We start from the raw sequence: 19,391 nt of genomic DNA on the forward strand, positions 1-19,391 counted from the left end.
CCTCAGATGAATTCTTCCTCCTCTTCTGGATGAACTACCGCTAAGAACCAGAATGCTTATGTAGTATCGACATGATGGATGTCCATCTCATAATGCCTTCCATGCATGTTGAGGAGGAACAGTTACTTGGCCTGCTAGGTCTCCTGATTTAAATCCTCTGGACTCTTTTCTTTGGGGATTCATTAAAGATGTTGTCTATCGTGACATTCGAACAACTCCAGAGGACATACAGGAACGTATTGTGTTTGCTTGTAATTCTCTTCAGCAGGCAACACTGGAAGCAGTAAATATTTCTTTCATTCAATGAGTGCACCACTGTAGCGGTGTCCAGGGTCACCACTTTGAGCACCTTTGAATGTTCTACTCTTGGGCAATGGTGCAGGAGAGTCAAAGTCAATTTTTTGTTATTTTTTTACTTGGTTTTCATTTGTTTTCTGACAACTCCAGCAAGTCGATGAGTTTGTGATCCTGAGCTCAAAGTCATTGTTGAGTTAAGTAATTAATAATGTTGTTTTTCAGTGAATGGTACACTGTGATACATTTCTGAATAGGTCTTTAGGAGAGGAAATGAATTACTGAATAAAAAATATAGGGTACCATTTAAAAAAGTCATACCGCTGTTCATATCTTTGTAAAATACAAAGTTACGATGAAGGCAATCATGCTGACTGATGTCCCCCTGATGACTAAAGAACATTTGCTTGAAACATTTTGTAATTTGCATCTGGACAAACAGTTATTTAAGGTGGTCAAGATAAATGGGACACCCTGTATATGAAGAACAATAGCGGACCTAAGATTGAGCCTTGAGGAACTCCATATGCTTTGGAGTGTTCTCGGTATTTCACATCACACCAGTATGTAATGTGAGTAATTTGGTGATAACATTATGGAACTACTGTAACTGGGAAGATTTTGTGTGTAAAACTGAATAGGGAAATATCTAATAACAATTCTAATCATGCAAAAGTTGGTCTGTCAAGTATTAATAATTTGAACTTATTTTAAAATTAATATTCAGGTAGCATATACTGCAAAAAATTAAAAAGAAATCAGTGCTTATTACAAAATCATAACTGCAGAAACAAAGCTAGGTACATGTTTTAGTGGTGTTACTTACCATCCCAAGTAGACAGTGCACGGTACACTATCCGGTAACCCAAGAGAATCCCATTAATCTCATTGGGAAGTGGTGCTGACCACAAAACTAAAATGCTGTGGGACGTTAATGAAGTACATTGTATGTCAGTTGGAGGTCCTCCTGGAACTGGAAAATTAAAAAGTGTGTAAGTAAATTATTTCAAGTAAACAATTTATTTATAAATTATGGTGAGCTTATTCAATGGCCACGCTGCTGAAACTATTTCAAAAGAAGTATATAAGCCAGATATTCTGTAATTTAAACTGCAGATTGTGGGTTACTGTTCAGCACATTAAAAATATGCTTTAAACTGCGCTATACAAAATGTGGCTGAACATTCATGGAAGCTACACTGAACACACACTGTGTAACATCAGACATTGAAGCCAAGGGTATGGAACTATTAAGTACAATCCATTAATATCCAGGACATGTTTTCTGTCCGAATGAACTAAAGGAGAGAATTGATTCAATTTGTTAGTGGCATAAGAGTAAGGGCCCAGAGTTCTGGAATTCGATCAGAGAAATTCTACAGATATTACATTTCATTAGGTCCATTGTTAACACAGTGGAACTCCAATTTTACATTCTCTGATGTTATGTTTTTTGCAATTCTACACCATAAATTTGTAGCCCCTGTGGAAAACCCATAAGATCAATGGTAAAAATTTCTCAGTTTTACGTATCTTCCTATTAACGTTATCTTGATTCTAAGTTCTTACTTGACATATCGCCTGACTTCATCCTGTTTTCTTCATATTGACATTTGATGTATCTGGACAAGTTATAAGCTGCTCAAAAGACAGATGTTTTGCACCACAGGTGCTAGCAGAATTAAGAGCATATTTTAGACTGTTGTGGAGAGGGGAGATGCAAGAGAGGAAATGCTGACATAATCACTGATCTGTGTTGCCAACACAGCTTGCAACAACATTTAGCTTCACTTCACAATTATGATACAACTACTGCTAAGTTGCAGCGATAATGGAAAAACAAGACAGTCAATGCGAAGTGTTGCGGACTGAGCCAATACGTGATGAAGGGATGCTCCCACCACCTTTTCTTGTGCCACTTATAACTCAATTTTATCTTTTTGCATCTATATGCAATGTACTGTATTCCATAACAATATCAATCTTTTAAATCCAAACACTTTGAGTCTTTAGAATATGCTCAGTCATAATCGAGGAAATGTCACCCATTTCCGGCTAGTGAACTCTCATTGGCTTGCAACTTGTTAAGTCATCCAACAGCCAGCACAGTCACCATACCACACTAACGCATGTTGTATGAGCTCACCTGCTGTATGTTTAGAGAGTGCAAGTGGCCCTTCAGTATGGGAGTGCAGATGGGGGTGAAAGAATTTTGTGGAGTGTGAAAATATACTTTTTGTGCAGATGATGCGCTGTGACAGAGATGTCACACAGAAGTAGAACAAGGGTTTTGCAATAGCACATTTTAAAGACTTTCATGTTCAAATCTGACAGGAAACAGTTGCAACAAATACATACGTTACTCATGTAAATACTTTGCACCACTCACACTACACAATGTAGATCATAAAGATTGGCAGTAGTGGTAGAGGGCATGAAGAAAGACTAACACCTGAGCTTACTTTCAAATTTACATTTTACACAGTGTACAGAAATTCACTGAGCCGACTTCTAGTAAGCATGTAATGCCAATTGGGGAAGTAAACTCATTTTTCACATCTCTGATTCTCTCATCAAGCCTAAAATCACACGTTAATGGTGGTGAGTACATAAAGTGTGGCTCATAAGAAAAGCATTAAACAATAACAGCAATGGTGACTAAAGTACGTTGTTAAGCAGATGTCCGGATATGCTTATGGTTTAACCACTTAGCTGCTGTGATGTTTTTGGTTTAATTCTACAAGTTCATCAATTTTTTCCTTTTTTCTGGGCGTACACAAAGGATAATCTCTCAAAAATGTATGTTTTGAACATATAATTTGCAGTCATTGCCTATTGGAAAGCAGCTCAATTACCTTGCATGCAGATACCAGTTTCAATTTTTTGATGAGTTTCTACTGGCTGTTACACATTTGTGATTTTTTAAAGAACTGACGAAATACATACCACAAACTATTGTACTCTTGGAGCACATAGAAAACTACCATGTGGTCTGGATCATAGAGACCTTAAATCTCCTTTGCCACACCAGTGTTGGTTCAGTAGACACAGATCCACCAGTGATAACCCGACCCTGCTGGAAGTGCTCATGCAGCACACTTTCCCATGGAAACAGCTTTTCAGAATGATATTTTTCAACACAGATAAGGTATGTGGTATTACTTTGGAGCACAATTTTCTTGGATAGATCCTATTTACACTCGTACAGTTCTTCCAATCACAGTGTTTTTTTTACAGCAAAGTGTTCTCTGACAGATTTGAGCAGGAGAACGGCGTCTCTTAAGTAGTATACAACTATCTTCTATTGCCCTAATTATTATTATGACCATGATGAGAGGCCCAGTGTAATGACTACTATTTGTGGAAAATTTTGCAGTTTTTTGTTGCTCTCCCATCCTACAAAAGCAACTAGTCAGCTGAGATTTACAATTAGGAGGATAGGATGCCCACAGAGAGAGAGAGTGAATTGATTTTAACAGTGTTAGACAGAGTTTCCATTTACTTGACTTGCAAAGACTTGGTGCAGTTCTGGATCTCATGTCTGATCTGAAGTTGTCATGCGCATAACTACTGTCTGTGCTGTGGCCGGTGAGTTTCCAATGCCATCCGATAGCAATTCTTCATGGTCTGTTATGTGTACAGATTCATTGCTATTCCAGAACCACTTGTGTACCAAACTGTGCCTTGCTCTCCCATGAAAGCAATTTTCACAAATTGTCCATGAGCAATGAGAACAACAGAGGAAAAGAATGACACATATACAAGATAGTTACAATCAAATTGTACAGAGCAGTGATGGAAGTATGTATAGAAATGAGGGGGAGTGAAAAGAGTGTCCATCAAAGAAAAAAGAAGAGAGTGTGAAAGCAAACATTAATGAATTGGAGATTTTTAGGAATCAGAATGAGGTGAGGAAATATTATAGAAAAATAAATATTTCCTGGAAACCCTTCACTACAAAAACTAGCTTGGTAAAGGATGAAACAGGGAAAATCATAGGTGAGGTGAAAGATATTTGTGAAAGATAGCAGTAACATTTTTATAAACTCTTCAACTCCAGACTGATACTAGTAGCAAAAGATCCCATAGATGTGCAAGGATGATTTAGATGAAAATCCTGTCCCACTAACTCTTGAAGAAACTGCTTTGAAGAAATAGAAGAACAGTATATCACCAGAGAGTGATAATATTCCAGCAGAACTGTTCAAGAAAAGCGGCAGGCATTAGAACAGATTTTCATTATGAGGTGGAAAGGAAATGCCTCCACAAGTGAAGAGAAGGAATTATATGCCCTGTGTACAAGAAAGAAGACATGTTGGACTGTGACAACTATCAAGGAATTACGAAATGTGGTTTATGAAGTATTCTCCAACATACTGTCTGACTACCTCCTCCCAACTGTTCAGAGATAAAGTGAATTTCTTCCAGGGAAACCAACAGTAGACCATATCTTCAACCTAAGGAAAATTTCAGCAAGGGTAGTTGAATTTGCGATTGGAACAAATCACTTTTTTTTTATCAACTACCAGTCAGCAAATGACGCTGACAAGGAGAAACTTGACTGAACTAAGACCTCCTTAAATATTGTGAAGTTTCCTGAGAATAACGAAGAATGAGGCGCTCAGATAGCCTAATGGTATGGCAATCACTCGCGATAAGCGGAAAGTCCGGGTTTGAGTCCTGTTCCAGTACAAATTTTCATTGTCGTCATTCAATTATACAGTTCACGGTTGCCCATATTTGCAACTGCAAATACATGTCATGTATTTTGTAATGGCTGTAGTCATCACAGTGCTTGCTCCTTCGGACATGCACTCATGCCTGAAGAAACACTACATCATGTTTCTAAACAACACTGGCACTGCAATATTCGAATGATGTCAGATTCACTAGATATATGAGATAGTGTAAGGCAGGGAAATGCACTGGCAGTCTCATTTTTAATATTGACTTGGAGAAGATCATGAGGGATGCAAACCTGTAGAGCAGAGAAATTAGCTTGTACAAATCAGTGCAGATACTCACTTATGCTTATAACATAGATATACAGGGTGTTACAAAAAGGTACGGCCAAACTTTCAGGAAACATTCCTCACACACAAATAAAGAAAAGATGGTATGTGGACATGTGTCTGGAAACGCTTAATTTCCATGTTAGAGCTCATTTTAGTTTCGTCAGTATGTACTGTACTTCCTCGATTCACCGCCACAATTTTCACAATCAACATGTATGGGCTGACGAGAATACGCACGCAATTGTGCAATCACGTCATCAACACAGATTTTCTGTGAACGTTTGGACAGGCATGGTTGGTGATGTCTTGATTGGGCCCCCATGTTCTTCCACCTACGCTCAATGGAGCACGTTATCATGATTTCATACGGGATACTCTATCTGTGCTGCTAGAACATGTGCCTTTACAAATACGACACAACATGTGGTTCATGCACGATGGAGCTCCTGCACATTGCAGTCAAAGTGTTCGTACGCTTCTCAACAACAGATTCGGTGACCGATGGATTGGTAGAGGCGGACCAATTCCATGGCCTCCAAGCTCTCCTGACCTCAACCCTCTTGACTTTCATTTACGGGGGCATTTGAAAGCTCTTGTCTACGCAGCCCCGGTACCAAATGTAGAGACTCTTCGTGCTCGTATTGTGGATGGCTGTGATACAATACGCCATCCTCCAGGGCTGCATCAACGCATCAGGGATTCCATGCGACGGAGGGTGGGTGCATGTATCCTTGCTAACCGAGGACATTTTGAACATTTCCTGTAACAAAGTGTTTGAAGTCATGCTGGTACGTTCTGTTGCTGTGTATTTCCGTTCCATGATTAATGTGATTTGAAGAGAAGTAATAAAATGAGCTCTAAAAGGGAAAGTAAGTGTTTCCAGACACATGTCCACATAACATATTTTCTTTCTTTGTGTGTGAGGAATGTTTCCTGAAAGTTTGGCCATACCTTTTTGTAACACCCTGTAGTTGCAAGAACTCAGAAGGCAATGAAGGCGACATTCATCACACTTGAGCAGGTCTGTAGGAATAAGGGACTGGATGCCAACTAACATAAAACAAAATGTATGGCTGCTGGGAGAGCACACAAGAAGAACATGCCTTCCTTAATAACTTTGGGCAATTATACTTTTGAGACAGTTGAGCAGTTTAAATATCTGGGATTTATGGTCACCCATTCAAATGACAGCTCTTATGAAATTGAACATATAGCAACCAACAGAGCCTATTTTGCATTAAAAAACTATTTTACTGAAGGCCCTTAATAAGAAAATTAGCATTTAACATCATGTCGACAATAAGTTCATTAGAGATGGAGCAACAAGGAAGTATAGGAGAGGAAAGCCCTTTCAAAGGAATCAGCCTAGCATTTGCCATAAGAAATGTAGGGAAATTAAGGAAAACCTAAATTTGGATGATTGGACTTAAATCTGAACTGTTGCCCTCCTGAATGTGAGTCTAGTGAGATAACCAGTGCACTACTTTTAACGTGATCACCAAATTAATGATTTATGAAACACTTGTAAGACATGTGCTTACATAAACCTTGGAAACTTTGTCACTGGCATCAAAAGGTACTGTAATGTTAGGTGTCTTTGAAAGAAAGGCACTTTGAAGAATCCATGGCCCAACCAGTAAAAGAGGAAGACGCAGGAAGAAGCGCAGTCATGAGCTGTATTCTAATATAAAGACCCACCCATTAAAAGAATAGTGAATTTAATCAGATTGAAATGAGTGTGGCATGTGGAAGTAACTAAAAGAATATTAGATGGAAAGCCAGGGGGTCCAAGAAATGAGGTTGCTGAGAATCACATGGATAAACTGGGTCATGGAGGACCTGCACAAAATGGGATGTACAGGATAAGAAAAATTGTGATAGCTGGTGGATTGTTATTGAAAAGCCCAAGGTTCTCAATGAACTGTAGAGCCACAGAAGGAAGATTAAATTTTTAATGAGCACCGCAGCTAATAAAATGTATTTACAGATGTGTCTAAGAAGTGGTGACTCTTGGTTGCTCTGTGGTTTCCTGAGCAATATTTGTTTACAAAATGAATTACTGTAGGTAACACAGAATGACATGCAATATTGAGTGCACTAGAGCGCACTAGAGCAGATGGGATGTATTTGCACTGAGAAATTGATCTTAAATCTGTTCAACACAAGCACCCAGCAAACAAATATACTGCCTGACGAAAGAAGTGAAGCACCCAGAAGAGGAGAAGTAATTGGAATGAAACTTCAAGGGTTGAGAGAGTATGTGATATTATTTCAGTGATTACAACATTGAATCAATTTACAAAGAGCATGGCAATATGAACCCATTCATCAGTGTGATGTTGCACCACCAGTGGCCTGGATGCAAGCACTGATTCATGTGGGAAGGGTTTCATAGAGCTATTGCATTCTGTCGTGAAGTGAACTGGCTCATACTTGTTGTAATTTCACGTTCATATCCTTGAGACTTTCACTAGGTTGTTGTTGATGTTCAAGCTGGTCCCCCGTCTGTTCTATTGGGGACTGGTCTGAGAATCTTTCTGGGCATATGAGTTCAGCAACATCATACACACAATTCATAGAGACATGTCGTGTGGATGATCATTGCACCACAATACTGTAGCATTGAAGGTAACTGATTAGGAAATAGTACATCTGTGATGTACTTCTGTGGCATCACATTTCCTCCATCACTACCAGCCATCACCTGAAGTCATAACCAGTGGCTCCCCACATATTATGTGAGGGGTAACATCACTGTGCCTTTTCAAAACACTGGAAGAATAGAGCCTCTGCCCAGGACAATTCCGTACTTACTGATGAGATTCATCAAGGATAGTGTAGACCAGTGATTCATTGCTGAACACAGTATGATGCCATTCATCAGCAGTCCAAGCATCCAAGTCATGGCACCACTGCAAATGTATCCATTTGTATTGTGATGTTAATGGCAGTCTATGGAAGGGATGCTAACTTCTTCGTCCAACTGCTGCTAGTCTCCAATCAATTGTGCAGTGTGAAACAGAATGTTGCAGGGAGTCTGTTGACTGTTCTTCGATGGCCAATACAGATGTGAAGGGTTTATGATGTGCAGACTATGGTGATCCACCCTCATGGTGGTCGATCGGAACTTTAACAACAAGTATGCTGGTCGTCACATTCCCACGCAGTCCAACAACAGGCCATTATCACATCCAAAAGCCCTATGAATCTGGAAACTACATGGTTCCACCAGCCAGTGGAGACCCATGATGCAGTTCCTTCAAAACTCTCTGTCAGCTGCTGATAATGTTGTCTCACACGAGTACAGGGAAACTCCGTATCCTACACAATGACTGATCAACATCTGGAACTTCACATTCCTTATATAGCCTATCACACCTGGTAACAACACCACTAAACATGAACAACACTAATGCAATGTGATGGCTGTTCTACCTGTCACAGAGAATTACTACTGTAATCATTTTTATATCCACCAATGTTGTGTATGTGTACAAATTTTTGTTGACATCTGAGAATGTCTTCTGGGTGGTTACTTTTTTTGTCAGGGAGAGTTTTGTCCAGAACATCCAGAAGCTGAAGAATGAGATGACAGATATCAGTTTCCTGGGTATCAGGGCACAAGGAAGTTCAATGGACATCACAGTTAAGTGATTATGTACTCCAGTTCTAATGGCTTAGTGTGCTATCCCTCTGCATGCTGTATCCTCATTGTTGATGTGCAGTGTAATGTACTGGTAGAAATTAAAGTGCCTGGAAGATAGAACATAACTTGTGGTTGGTAAAATCAGCTACTTGACCTTGGTATACTTCCTTCTAGCCACTGAGATTAGGTGATGTCCTTTTCCCTAGCCTTCAGGTAGGGCACAGTCTGACAACACTAGGCTTTCTGCTCTTGTGAGAGGACCCTCCACACTATGGTGGTTGTGCCATACAGATTTCAATACGTTACATTTTGATTCAGTGTATTTTATTATTGTTTAATAGGATAGTTCACCCACTGACATGTCTTCTATTTTTTTTCTATTTTAGTGTACAATGAGGTGAGCGTGATACAGTTTTTAAGTATTTGTGAAATATCTTTCTCCCTAAACTGCTACGAGAAGGTTTTAGTGTGCTACCTGGGTGGCATACTGTTTTCTAAGTGTCGCCCAGCCACAGTTTCCTGCATTATTTTTAGTTCACTTAAAAATTTATTTTAATACTCAGTTTAACATTGACTATTTTGCATGTGAGAAGTGACAGGATTGCTCAGCTAGTACAGCATTTGCCCAGTAAAGGTGAAGGTTCTGGATTTGAATGCCAATCTGACACTCAGTTTTAATTCTTCAGACCTTACGAGTGTTCTGTTAAGAAGTTTGAAATGTGTTACTGTTTTAACCATACTTCAAATTCATTATGCAACCAACATGGCACCTTGAACATTATATTTCAATAAATTTGTGCAGTGTGATCTATCTGGTTTAAAATTAATGTGTTCAGCATTCATGCATTTTGAGCTGGAAATTATTGTACCAAAATTACAAGCACAAAATGGAAATAAGCTGTGATGTTATACAGTGTACACAGAGCTGTAATAATGCCAATGTCGTTCCCTTTGGCAAATTTGAGAGAAGCACTGTCCATTCGCAAGCACAGAGTTTTTTACCTATTGGCACTATGATGAAGCAATGAGTTGATGTAGTGCATCTATCTAGTGCTGAGTTTCTGGGAGTGCTCTGTGGGATGCAGCCACTTTAATGTTTTGAATCCTCTGAGAAGAGAAAAAGAGCTACATTTGATTTATATTAAAAGGCAGAAATGCATCAATTACATTAGTAGTAAAAGCAGGTAATGATATTAGATATTATCTATATCTGGAACATTTGTAAATTGTATGTTGTTATTTCTTTTAGGTAACCTCATAGTCTAGGCTGTGAAAGTCTACATTTTAGTATCTCATAGTCAAACTCACAACCTGTTTGTAACATAATTAGATTGTCAACCTGTACATATTCTTGAAACTGTTCTGCAGTGAATGTTTAAAAGCCATAGAAAAAATGCTGTCAGATTTTGAAATACATTTTGCAAAGTCACTGCTTTCATTGCTATGCAGTAATATTGTAAAGTCATTTGTTCACTTGCGTATTGAGTGTTGAGGAAGTTAAGGCAAAGTGTGCAATTCTATTAAAGGTTGAGTCAAAATACACCCTAAGATTACACAGTATTTCTCAGCTTCAGTAAACAACAAGCTGAGTTATTTAAGGCTGACAATGAATGTGGCAGAGATGATCAAAGTAAAGAAAAGAGTGAAATGATATCACGTGTGCTGAAAATGTACCATTCAATGTGTGCCTACTTCTTTAAGTAGTGTTGATTGTGATCTCTCTGTCTGTTGGACAATGGAATGGAAAGAATATTTCTGTAAGAATGAGTGGTTGATAGTAAAAACCAAGAAAGAGGGTTGTAGAAGTTGTAAGAAATTTGAGTCATTGGGGCAGGAAATAAGTAAAAAAGAAATGAATATTTTCAAACATTAGTCAACAATTTCAACATCATGCTTTGGAGAAGGCAAAACAAACCAGATGACACTTTTCAAAAGAAAATCTTTAAACACAAAGAAAGTTCAGCCCATAAAGCTGGTTTGAAAATATTATCTATAGTAAGTGAAAAATCTTTGGAATCTTTCTGTGTTAAAGCACTGGGGAATGAAAAGTCAGTAACACCTAATGTTTTCAGAACTGCCTACAAAGTTGCCAAAAGGGGTCAACTTTTGAATGATTTTGAGTTGGAATTTGATGTTCAGAAATTCTTCATTTCAGGTTGGAATGTGTCAACATATTGAATCATATGTTGGAGAATTCATAGTCAGGATTATCAAAAATATAAATGAATCACATAGCAAAATTTGCTTGATGCTTCATGGAAGTTCAACATTCAGCCAATTGTCTTCATTGATTATTTATATTCGAACAATGTCACCTGATGTGACAAAATCAAGTTTTATATTTTCCTCCATTTGATTGAAATAGAATCCATGACGGATGAACGTGTATTCAGTGCTGCAATGAATAATTTAAAGACATTAAATTTACACCAAGAGTTTGAAATGAAAATCTCATTTCTTTTGCCACTCATGATGTGGCAGTTATGTTGGGGAAAAATAGAAAGTTGCAGATGCAGTGCTGAAACAAGCTTTCGCACATGTTTTAAAGTGGCACTGTGAGAACGATAAGCTAGGGCTATTTGGTGATAAAAGAGTTTTTCCTTCAGAAATCAATCATTGTAAATCTTTCCTGGGTAAGCTCTACCGTCAACCAAAAATGCCTGAGAACTAAGAATACACGCAGAAGAATTTGAAATCCAAGTTCTTAAAATTAACAGAGTGGGTTGCCTCTAGTTTTAGAAGAGTCTCAGTAGTTTGGAGAAACTATGAGGCACTAGTTTCATGTCTTCTACAAAAATCACCAGTATTGATTATATTTTGGTTCTAGGTTTAATGTGTGACATGCCACAGGAGTTATCTGATCTTAGTTTAAAGCTGCAGACCTATGATGTCAGTTCATACTGCTACCAAAAAAATGAAAACACAACTCAGAGTGTTTGACGTGAGAAAGGTAAACAGGAGTCCATATTATAATGATGCTTTAAAAGCAAAGGAACAATATTACAATTAAAGGGGGTTTCTCGTCAGAAAGAAGACGAAAAGAAACATACTGCTTGGCCTAGTTCCCATGACTCAACATTATTTTATGAAAGGTTATGCAAGTTAATGAAAGACTGACTTAAGTGATGAATATATTTCTCCATGCACTAAAATACTGGATTCTTCTTACTGGCCTGACAATTGAACAGTAACTTTTGCTGCTGAAGAATAAAATTTAAAAATATATAAAGGTTCAGATTTCCCGAAAGAAAAGTAATCAGAGGTTTCTGAGAGTTGCTTGAAAAAAAGAAATGCCCAGCTTCTCTATTGCCTCTGATAAATACAGTTAACTGCCTATTGATATCCACGAGTGAATGTGAGAGAGTATCACTGTACCTGAAGACAGTTGCCAACTTGATGTTCGTCAAATTAGCAGGACCTGCTTTATAACTGTTCAACCCAACTCTTCATGTGAAGAGCTGGTTTCTGAAAGGAAGACTGCAGGCTACAGACATGAAAAGTAAGTAGTGAAAGTGAGAAATATGACAGTGATATTTTGATGACACTTTGGAACTTGCTTAAACAACCAGATTAATCAGCAGTGTACCTCTTTTAATCTAGATTCTAGATATTATACATAAATCTGAATTATTTGTTTACTTTAAGGTATGCCACAAAAGTATTTTACAATTTCTCGCAATAATAATTTTTAAACATTTGGTATTTCCTTCTGGTCTCTCAGAATACCACTTAACTTTTTTCCAGAAAAATCAGCACTGCATCTATCAATTTAGTACAGTGATGGCGTTTAGAACATTTCTGTTTCCTGTGATCAGTTGTCTAGAAATGAGATTGACAAATACCTTCTTACAATGGGAATTAACTACTTTTAAATGTGTTTAATAAATAATTGTGGGGAATGCACTGAATTTAATGGTGAATAAATTATTATCCCAAAGTAAGCAGTAATATATAGATTGATGGAGCAGATCCCTTTACCTAAATATACAGAATTAAGTTACCATGTACTGCAATTACACAAATTTTATTACCCAGCCAACACACATCTGTGATGAAACTGACAAAAAAAGAACTGTGCAAATAAATTTTTTTAAACATCTGTTGGTGGAAAATTTAGTAACCCTGGCAAAAATGGAAATGGAAGACACAGGTGTATTGATATGTGTAACATCACCTATGTCCAGCAACAGCAATTGCAGTGGAACATGCCTGAAATCACAGCCTGGTCACATAAACTTCCATCGTTACCAAATATAATGATGCCTGGTGCAGTTTCTTTCCCCGTTTCTTTTATTTGACTCCCCTCCCTATGTAGACTACCACCATTACGACTGTTTACTGTGTGGACAGTGCTACTTAGTCTGGATTTTTGGTTCGCAACATTGCAAGGCTTCATGGAACTTCCATTACTAAACACATGTTTATCAGATAAGTAGTGCTTTTATACAACTTAATCAAGGACTATGTTATATTAATTTATATTGTGGCTCACATGAATATACCAACAATAACTGTTAACTGTTGACTTTGTGGACTAATAGACAATTTTACTTTACTGTTACAAAAATTAATTGTGTTCACTAAACATTGTTGGCCCCAAGTGAAGGTTTTAACACTGGTGACAAAGCAAGCGCAGTTTTGATTCACCAAGTGCTACCATAAACATCAGATTTCTCCAACTGTGGCTGCGTCGGTTAAACCAACATCAGAACCTGATAATGTTCACCACTACAGAAGTTGCAGGTGCGACCAGTAACCTAGGCATTTCAACCATTTAACACATTTGCTGTGATCACCAGTGCGGGCCGCTAACGCATTAGGCAGATGCTTGTAAGCACACGTGAGCTGAGAGCTGAAATCATAACCCTGCAAAACCTGTAAGTTCATGTTGTGCAGGTACATAATATTGACAGCAAATATGACGTCTGTGCAAGAGGTGGAGCTAGATATAGAAATACAAGTACGCTTTAGCAGCCTGCCAGTCATGTGATAAATGCTGCATGCTGTCTGACACTTATAAGTGTTATATGCTTTTATTGCAAACAGTTCTAACAATGCCTCTGATTTTTTGATTTTATTTCAAACTGGAAAGAAAATGCAATTCAAACAAGTTATAAATCTGCTCCATCAGGAAAGAATTAGAGTCTGAAAACACCAAAAGATTTATCAAATGGAGGAAAAGAAACAGGACTCATCAGCAATGTGGTGCTATGGAAACCCTACAAACACTTTATAAATCAAACATGAACAGATCTGCCTCTGAAGATACAACATCCCATTGCATTACAGATGTGTAATTGTGCAGCAGTTCAAACAGAATCCAAGTTTGTTTGGACACATTATGCACACATATGATCTATTCTATAATAATACAATGTCATTTTATACCCTGAGAGTATTTATTATATAGGTAATGTGAATTGAACATTAGCATGTCAACTACATGGAAGAATAGTTCCTTTGGCCAGCAGATAGTCTTTTGTTCACATAAATAATACGACAACATCTGGTCCTGCCTATCGGTCCCAGAGATACAACTATTATATTTGATAGCTGGCAGTGGTTTCGAGACTATTTTCTGGCATGCATTCAGCATATGTCCCATTGTATTAGGATATTCTGTGGAAATATAGGAGACTTCTCATCTATCCTTCCATTTGCCGATCATTACGCCATCCAAATATCGTGCAATAGTGTCTCCTTTCCCCAGTTTTGCACATATCACATCTTTAGGGGTATTTCTCCTATTTAGCCTTAGTGTTCTGGTGCAATGTGTTTTTGCATTCAACAGGGATTTAGCTAAAGCAAAGTTGTTGTAAAAATTTTCCATGTAAACATGATGGCCAACATGCAGCTTCTTTTCCGACAAATGTAATACTATCTTTTCAGCATGCCTTTCTCCTCCCATATCACTATGCATCCCCATGTGCACTGTGCATTTATTTACGAAACTGTCTGGATTATTTAGCATGTACAATTTGATGTCATATTTATTCCTTTTGTTCTTTATATGTTGTCTAAATGACAGTCATCCCCTCCAAAGAATCATTCATTCATCTAAAGGTATATCCCTACCTGGATAACACACCTGACACATTCTGTTGTTAAACTAATTCAATATAGGGCGTACTTTATACAGTCGATCATCTGGTTTCACGTCTCCTGACTCGGGATTTTTCGTAAAATGCAGTGAGCGTAAGATGAGCAAATATCTGTCCCATACTCATTGCTATTCCTCTATTTTTGAACAGTGAGTATTTCTTCCAGTAGTCTTGAATCGGGTATATTTGACATTACTCGTATGTAACGAAATACCCAGGAAGACTAGTATTTCTTCTATACTTACAGGTACTAATCCTAGAGCACTCTTTCATATTTCCGCTTGCAAATATATTGCCTGCATTACTGTTCATTTCATCAACTACGAGCTGCAGTATGTCATCTGTAACCAGTAGCCTAAAGAAACGCATTGGTGTATTGCCAGCAGGATTTATCTGCGAACATTTTGCTTTTGTAAATGTATGATACTGCATCCCATGTGGTCCTTCATGCCAAGTCAAACCTGGTTTGCTTGCTTCTGTGAGTGTGGGTTCTTTATTGTTGATGATTTCCTCGTCATTGTTGTCCAATTCTGAACTGTTGTGAAACGTATTCATTGTTCATTGTTCATTCTTCCTACCCTTTTTTGGGTTAGAAGGCCCCAGTGTTGGTTGATTCGACACCATTGCTAACAATGCGCAGCACAGAAGACTAAAGACAAAAACACGCAACTGCAGACAGGAAAACATTACATGGTATTTCATTGATTGCTTGTACTAACACGAATGCACAGCTGAATAAACTAAACTGAGTACTCGGCTAGTGAATACGCCACTTATAAGCATTACCCACACTGGCTTGTTGATCACGGAAAAGCTTATGAGCATCAGCTGCACTGGCTTGTTGATTGCGGAAATGCTTAGAAGCATCAGTCGCAGCGAACGTGTTAATAAGACTCAAGAGGATAAGGAAGTATCCCAAAAAAACACCATGCTACCATTTCAGGCAAATGATATTAAATGTCAGTATAACCTAAGGGCCCTTTTGTTGTCTATGAATCCTCAGCTAAATTACTTGATTCATAAGTTAGCATCATTGTTACTGTTGTCTGCGATATTCTCTTTATTATGTGATCATTTTTCCAACAAGATGCATGTGATAGTGACAAGACTAAAATTCTTACAACATTGCAAGGCAGATGCTGTAAGTTATGCATCTTGAGTTGCAGATTTTCAGGGGTGGTATTGAGAATGTAAATTCGTATGTGGGTGTTGTAAATCATAAGCAGAAAGCTTAATACATAATGTAGTGATTCACATTGCCTCATATAAGGAGGTCCATGCATAAGCCTTAAGACAGTCTGATCACTCCCTGGCTGAAGTATTGTGAACTGCACATGCATTTTCAGTAGACTTGGACACTTCGCATTTGACTCATAGCCATGGTGGTATAGTCCACCAGGTTTCAGTAACAGACTCAAAAGTAATAAACAAGTTCCATTCAGTAGTAGTGTTCTCCACAGTTGCGGGCTAGTACCAGTCATTGTTTGTGGTGATGAACTTGGTTTCATAGTCTCTCAGACTGTTTTTCCTTGCGTTCCAGATGTCAGTGTCATCATCATGAGGACAAAGTGTTATAAGGGCCAACACAGAGGTTACATTGCGGAAGTACATTGTAGGGCAGAGGGCAGCATGCAGCAGAGATTCAAATTAATAACATTTCAAGCAGTGGTCAGATTCTAACACCATATAAAATTTTGTCACAGGCAACAGTGCAAGGCGGCCTAGTGATTTTCTTTTCAATTCTCACACACTAGTCTCGGTTATAAATCAGTGTGTGTACTTTAGAGTGTGTGCCCCCTCATTTGGTGAAGTGCAGTCAGAATGGTGGGCATATGGCCACACTTTTTTTAAAAGAAACTGACAGACACTTATAATCAGGTGTTCTGGCCATTATCATTTTTGGTTGTGGCAGATCTGTCAGACAAGAATATATTTGGCCCCAATGCATTTCTCACTTTGAGATTTTCATTACATTATGAAATGCACTCCTCGTCCCATTCAGAACTCTCTGTTGCTATGTTTATACTTAGAACTCAGTTTGCACAACCATTTAAACCTGGTGTGGGGAAAGTGGTTTAATTTTCAAGTCCACATTGCCTTAAAGCCGAAGATGAATTCGATATTATGCAAAACGTGCTTGATTCCATTGGCCATTTAGGCTGAGGTTAAGACTGGACTAGATAGGCTAGAACAACAATACATTTTATCTCCTATTTCCTAGAGTCCATGGGCTTTGTTATTAGTGGTGGTCAGAAAATCCGGGGGCTTTCTCCACTTGTGTGAAGACTCGAGGCAAACCATTAATGCTTGAGCGGGCACTGATTCTTATCCCTTGCCTCATCCAAATGAACTGTTTTCTGAACTTTCAGAAGGTAAACAACGATTGATATAATGGAGACATATTTTCTATTGCCATATCACAACGAATCAGTAAAATATTAGTCTCCAGTTTGGACTGTATCAATATGATAAATTTTTGGAGTAACTAGAATCCCCACCATATTTCAGAGGCTTCTTGAACAAACTACAGGACACTCTGTGACTGGTTTTCATGGTCCTAGCACAGAAAGGGCTTAAATGTAACATTTACAAGTGCACCTTCTTTCAATAAGCAGTCATTTATTTAGGTTATATCCGCAGTGAAGACTGCCTTCAGCCCAGCATAGAATACACTCAGAACATGCCTGTGGTTAAATCCAATAAGAACATTCAAGTATTTCTAGAAAAAGTGAATTATTATGTGTGATTTATTCACCACACTGCTTCCACAGCCCACCTGTTAAATAAACTTTCTTTTTCAGTGGTCCACAGAGTGCCATTGGGCTTTCCAGACATTAAAATCAGCCCTCCAATCAGCAACCTATGTCATGACTTACCAACTCCATCTGCCACTGGTATTGGTAACATATGTTTCCCAGCATGGTGTCGGGGCTGTTCTCTCTCAGTTGGAGGATGGTACAGTGAGACCAACCATGTTTATGTTAAAGAACCTTAGTTTTGCACAGGTACATTATTCTCACATTGCAAAGGAAGTACTGGGTATCATCTTCGGTGTCCATAAATTTCACTTACTTGATCATAAACTACTCGTGTCACTTTCTGACTGAAACTGAAGTTCAGTTTGCCAGTTTGTATAGTGCATGACAGCTGTCAATGGGGGCTCTATTTGACAAATTCCTGTATTCCGTTAACCTACACACTTTCAACTCGGCATGGACGACAACCTAGTGCAACTACTCAATGAGTTCCCTATAGTTTCCTAGAATATTGTTTCAGTGTTTAGGTGTCACCCACTTCTTTAACAGGTTCTGCAATATATCTCATCAGGTTGACCTTCCAAGATCTCCAGTGCAGATCCGATGTGTCTTTCCCTGATTCTTTCATCAGCAATGCGTAATGGGTTCTTCACTACAGCCTGTTCAATAATCTATCTTCAAACGAGATGCTGGCATTATTTTGTAGTTAGTTTACATTGAGTTCCACATCACATCTATAGTTCTAAATTTGTACTTATCTCATTTGTGGGTTGTTGGTCTCGTTGTCTCCATGGAGTATGCTGCTGGTCCCAAGTCATTACCCTTGCACCAAGAAATAGTGAATGGTCAGAGAGTTATTAGTCAGGTAATTTTTAAGGTTATTCCAATAAATGCATTTTCCGAGCTTTGAAATAGGTGTATTCTTCAGCATTTCCACACTCATCACCCATAACATATAACACTTCTGCCTTCAGCAGTTCTAAAAAATAATATCGAGTCCCTTTGCAACTACTCTGTTGCCAAGAGCATCTATTCTCTGATGTTCCTTACAGAAGATAATGACTGTTGTCAGGTGGTGATACCATTCTCCCTCCAACGTCTGGTCCTTCCGCTCATGCAGCAGTTCGATTGGGGATTTCTAAGATGAAGTACCTGGCATGCCACTAAATCTGCTGTCCTTTAGGGACAATTAGGTTTTAGATTGTTCAGCAATGTACTGTTTGCCAGGCGCACCAACCAGACCCACCGGATGTGATAAACCTTTTGCATTTCCTTTATGTTTTCGTCTTCCTTAAAGGCAAAGAGACAAGATGAAGCGGTAGCCCATCATAGAGCCTATGCGTACCGTCATGTATTTTTTGACTTTCAGTTGTCAATAAAGAGAGGATTTTTTCTGGTACCGGTAGGAGGAAGGAGGGATTCGCGCTCAGCTAGTGAAAGAGTGAGAAGCACGTCAATTTTTTAGCGAGTAATTGTAGACCGCCATTTTGGGGTCGCTATGAATAAGTGAGGAGTGTGGATTTCATATGTGCACCGTTTAGAAAAATACAGTATTGTTTTATTAACAGAAAGGTCGTGT

General features: G+C 38.4%; 1 protein-coding gene across 1 annotated transcript in view; it reads right to left on the reverse strand.

The window, feature by feature from the left end:
* The window catches only part of LOC124775447 (Down syndrome cell adhesion molecule-like protein Dscam2), a 157,502-nt gene that overhangs the window by 15,755 nt on the left and 122,356 nt on the right, over window positions 1-19,391 (reverse strand). The window contains exon 12 of the mRNA XM_047250280.1: window positions 1,121-1,267. Coding sequence (XP_047106236.1) covers window positions 1,121-1,267 — 147 coding nt within the window. The remainder of the gene's footprint in view (window positions 1-1,120; window positions 1,268-19,391) is intronic.

This window comes from Schistocerca piceifrons, chromosome 2 (genome assembly GCF_021461385.2).
Source record: "Schistocerca piceifrons isolate TAMUIC-IGC-003096 chromosome 2, iqSchPice1.1, whole genome shotgun sequence".
Lineage (NCBI taxonomy): Eukaryota > Metazoa > Arthropoda > Insecta > Orthoptera > Acrididae > Schistocerca > Schistocerca piceifrons.